The following is a 5270-nucleotide window of genomic DNA, read 5'->3' on the forward strand; positions in this document are numbered from 1 at the left end:
TAGGCTTGTTTTAAATGCTCTACCATCACTGGGCTTGGGATTGCAATCCTCAAAACTTCTGGGAAATCTGAAAATGAAGTTACAAATTAAATCATAGGTCTCCAAGAAGCCTGGAATTTTGATACATTCATCCTGGTTTTCTTCCACCCAAGTGTATATTCCATGGGCTGCATCTGTCGGGAATCTGCTTTCCTGCCCATGAACACACTGAAATGGTTCTGCAAAGCTGCCTTTCTCTGGAAGACCATTTTGCTTTTGTTAATGAGGCAGAAAATCGATCTCATACTGTTGAGGAATCACACCCTTCCTAGCACTTGGTTTTTACAAGCCTACATTGTTGAAATGATGGATGTGCTCCTAAAATGCTGTGTATCAACTTAATTTTTAAACTTTTAATTGCATTTTATATTAGTGGCAACCACTATTTAAAGAAACGCTCCACTCTAGGCCAGGCGCGGTGGCTCACGCCTGTAATCCCAGAGCTTTGGGAGGCAGAGGTGGGCGGATCACCTGAGGTCAGGAATTCTAGACCAGCCTAGCCAACAAGGCGAAACCCCCTTTCTACTAAAAACAATACAAAAATTAGCCAGCCATTGTAGTGCTTGCCTGTAATCCCAGCTATCTGGGAGGCTGAGGCGCAAGAATCCCTTGAACCCGGGAGGTGGAGGTTGTGGTGAACCAAGATCGCACCACTGCACTACAGCCTGGGGGACAGAACGAGACTCTATCTTAAAAAAACAAAATAAAACAAAACAAAACAAAAAACCCTAAAATAAATTATTTGTAACATGAACAGAATGAACAGATCCTCCCCTCAACTGATATTTTTTGTGGGACTGGACCTTTCTTAAAGGATTTTCTTAAATAGAATTATTTCAGATCATCACTTACTTAGATATGCAGCTATATTAGGTCACAAGATTGTGTACTTAGGATTATAAAATGTATACTTAACAATGAATCCCAATCTGACCTCAAGAGACTATATCATATATAATACTATATTAACATTACATATTTATTGGTGGGGCACGGTGGCTCACACCTGTAATCCCAGCACTTTGGGAGTCCGAGGTGGGTGGATCACGAGGTCAGGAGTTCAAGATCAGCCTGGCCAAGATGGTGAAACCCCGTCTCTACTAAAAATACAAAAAAGTAGCCAGGCTTGGTGGTGGGTGCCTGTAATCCCGGCTACTCGAGAGGCTGAGGCAGGAGAATCGCTTGAACCTGGGAGGTGGAGGTTGCAGTGAGCCAAGATCGCACCACTGCACTCCAGCCTGGGCGACAGAGTGAAACTCCGTCTCAAAAATAAATAAATAAAAATAAATAATAAATAAATGAAAAATAAAATTACATATTTATTACGTTTTATATTGTTATATAAAAAGTCGGTTTTTCGGGGTTTTTTTTTTTTTTTTTTTTTTTTGGAGACAATCTCGCTCTGTCACCCAGACTAGAGGGCGGTGGCGCGATCTCTGCTCACTGCAACCTCCACCTCCCGGGTTCAAGCGGTACTCGTGCCTAGGCCTCCGGAGTAGCTCGGATTATAGGTGAGCACACCACGCCCAGCTATTTTTTTGTATTTTTAGTGGAGACGAGGTAAAAAGTAGAAAACATTTTATAAAAATATATTTGTGTAAAGTAGAACATATATGAAAACATACTAAAGGAGAAACGAGAAAAAAATTCTTTCATTTATTTTTTCCTAGGCATTTTAAATTTGGATTATAAAAATCATCTTAGAAAAATCATTAATGCTCTTTTACAAAATAACCCGGTGAAGCAGCTGAGCCCGAGCCGCCCGCCAGCGGCCCCGCAGCAGCTCCAAGAAGGAACCAAGAGACCAAGGCCTTCCTGCTGCCCGGACCCGACACCGCCAGCCTGGCTCCCCGCGGGCAGCCGGCAGCCAGCGGCAGCGGATCGACCCCGTTCTGCGGCCGTTGAGTAGTTTTCGATTTCGGCTGATTTTTGTCCCTCTGCGCTTGCCCCCGCTCCCCTCCCTCCGGCTACGGCCCCCGGCCCCGGCACTCGCTCTACTCCTGTAACGGAAAGGTCGAGTCCTGTGTCCCTGCGGGCAGCCGTGCCGAGAATGAACCCCAGCACCCCCAGCTACCCAACGGCCTCGCTCTACGTGGGGGACCTCCACCCCGACGTGACTGAGGCGATGCTCTACGAGAAGTTCAGTCCGGCTGGGCCCATCCTCTCCATCCGGGTCTGCAGGGACTTGATCACCCGCCGCTCCTCCAACTACGCGTATGTGAACTTCCAGCACCCGAAGGACGCGGAGCATGCTCTGGACACCATGAATTTTGATGTTATAAAGGGCAAACCAGTACGCATCATGTGGTCTCAGCATGATCCATCACTTCGCAAAAGTGGAGTGGGCAACATATTCGTTAAAAATTTGGATAAATCCATTAATAATAAAGCACTGTATGATACAGTTTCTGCTTTTGGTAACATCCTTTCATGTAAGGTGGTTTGTGATGAAAATGGTTCCAAGGGCTATGGATTTGTACACTTTGAGACACACGAAGCAGCTGAAAGAGCTATTGAAAAAATGAATGGAATGCTCCTAAATGATCGCAAAGTATTTGTTGGACGATTTAAGTCTCGTAAAGAACGAGAGGCTGAACTTGGAGCTAAGGCAAAAGAGTTCCCCAATGTTTACATCAAGAATTTTGGAGAAGACATGGACGATGAGCGCCTTAAGGATCTCTTTGGCAAGTTCGGGCCTGCCTTAAGTGTAAAAGTAATGACTGATGAAAGTGGAAAATCCAAAGGATTTGGATTTGTAAGCTTTGAAAAGCATGAAGATGCGCAGAAAGCTGTAGATGAGATGAATGGAAAGGAGCTCAGTGGAAAACAAATTTACGTTGGTCGAGCTCAGAAAAAAGTGGAACGGCAGACGGAACTTAAGCGCAAATTTGAACAGATGAAGCAAGATAGGATCACCAGATACCAGGTTGTTAATCTTTATGTGAAAAATCTTGATGATGATATTGATGATGAACGTCTCCGGAAAGCGTTTTCTCCATTTGGTACAATCACTAGTGCAAAGGTTATGATGGAAGGTGGTCGCAGCAAAGGGTTTGGTTTCGTATGTTTCTCTTCCCCAGAAGAAGCCACTAAAGCAGTTACAGAAATGAACGGTAGAATTGTGGCCACAAAGCCATTGTATGTAGCTTTAGCTCAGCGCAAAGAAGAGCGCCAGGCTTACCTCACTAACGAGTATATGCAGAGAATGGCAAGTGTACGAGCTGTGCCCAACCCTGTAATCAACCCCTACCAGCCAGCACCTCCTTCAGGTTACTTCATGGCAGCTGTCCCACAGACTCAGAACCATGCTGCATACTATCCTCCTAGCCAAATTGCTCAACTAAGACCAAGTCCTTGTTGGACTGCTCAGGGTGCCAGACCTCATCCATTCCAAAATAAGCCCAGTGCTATCTGCCCAGCTGCTCCTAGAGTACCGTTTAGTCCTATGAGACCAGCTTCTTCACAGATTCCACGAGTCATGTCAACGCAGCGTGTTGCTAACACATCAACACAGACAGTGGGTCCACGTCCTGCAGCTGCTGCTGCTGCAGCTACCCCTGCTGTGCGCACGGTTCCACGGTATAAATATGCTGCGGGAGTTCGCAATCCTCAGCAACATCTTAATGCACAGCCGGAAGTTACAATGCAACAGCCTGCTGTTCATGTACAAGGTCAGGAAACTTTGACTGCTTCCATGTTGGCATCTGCCCCTCCTCAAAAGCAAAAGCAAATGTTGGGTGAACGGCTCTTTCCTCTTATTGAAGCCATGCGCCCTACTCTTGCTGGTAAAATCACTGGCATGTTGTTGGAGATTGATAATTCAGAACTTCTTCATATGCTCGAGTCTCCAGAGTCACTCGGTTCTAAGGTTGATGAAGCTGTAGCTGTACTACAAGCCCACCAAGCTAAAGAGGCTACCCAGAAAGCAGTTAACAGTGCTACCGGTGTTCCAACTGTTTAAAATTGATCAGAGACCACGAAAAGAAATTTGTGCTTCACCGAAGAAAAATATCTAAACATCGAGAAACTTAAATACTATGGGAAAAAAAATTGCAAAATCTAAAATAAATAAAAAATGGAAAGGAAACTTTGAACCTTATGTACCGAGCAAATGCCAGGTCTAGCAAATATAATGCTAGTCCTAGATTACTTATTGATTTAAAACCAAAAAAAAAGATTACTTAATTGATTTAAAAACAAAAAAATAGTAAAATATAAAAACAAGTTAATGTTTTGTAGACCCTGGGGAAAAGAATTTTCAGCAAAGTACAAAAATTTAAAGCATTTCTTTTATTTTTTAATTCTTTACTGTGGAATAGCTCAAAATGTCAATTATGTTTTAAGTAACAGAATTGATAACTGAGCAAGGAAACATGGTTTGGATTATAAAATTCTTGCTTTAATAAAAATTTCTTAAACAGTGAAAAAAAAGAAAAATCAATTTTACTAATAGTCTTTCTTTACATTTCCTATTATTGTATCTCCCACTATATTTCAAATATGAAAATCACTTTTTCACCAAAATTTTAGGTCTTTACATAATAGTGTTTATTTTTAATATTCTTAAATGAAAATATGCAATGACAAAATAGTAATTATAAATTCAGTAACATTTGTTCAAAATTGTAAGAATTATTAATTTATACTGCATTATTTTTAAATAAAAAATACATACATAGTTTTAAAAATCTAATTGAACAGGAGGCTAAACTTGGTTCTGATCACAGAGATAATCACTTTTAATCATTTGGTTTTAGTGTTTCTGGTAGTTGATATTCTTCAATAATAATTGTACATAGTTATTTCTTCGTTTATCAATTTTGTAATTTAACTATTGACTTCCTGATGTAACAAATAAGGATATGTTTTATCTACCCTTCCCACCATCCCTCCTCCTCCTCCCAATATAATTTATCACTACTTGTAGCTCCTTTATTGGTAATATTAATTAATATAAATATTTATAATTAATGTTACACCTAGTGAATTGTATAAAAGGACAGCCCATTTGAGCATTCTCCTTTAAGATGAGTAGAGGCTGTGACATTGCACTACATAGAAATATAATTATACCATATTACTTTGCAATAAACTATGTATATATAGAGAGATGGTCACTATATAATGTGGGTATAGCTATACACACACATACAAACATATAAATAATGTGTGTGTGCATATATATAATATATATACACACATGTATGTTATATACACACACATATACATGT

General features: G+C 40.8%; 1 protein-coding gene across 1 annotated transcript; it reads left to right on the forward strand.

Annotated features, from left to right (window-relative positions):
- The first annotated feature begins 1959 nt into the window (after positions 1-1959).
- PABPC3 (poly(A) binding protein cytoplasmic 3) lies at positions 1960-4126 on the forward strand. The gene has a single exon (XM_054446355.2). The coding sequence runs from the start codon at positions 2090-2092 to the stop codon at positions 3998-4000; it is 1911 nt and encodes a 636-aa protein (XP_054302330.1). The 5' UTR covers positions 1960-2089; the 3' UTR covers positions 4001-4126.
- Positions 4127-5270: the final 1144 nt, after the last annotated feature.

Source organism: Pongo pygmaeus, chromosome 14 (genome assembly GCF_028885625.2).
Source record: "Pongo pygmaeus isolate AG05252 chromosome 14, NHGRI_mPonPyg2-v2.0_pri, whole genome shotgun sequence".
NCBI classification, from domain to species: domain Eukaryota; kingdom Metazoa; phylum Chordata; class Mammalia; order Primates; family Hominidae; genus Pongo; species Pongo pygmaeus.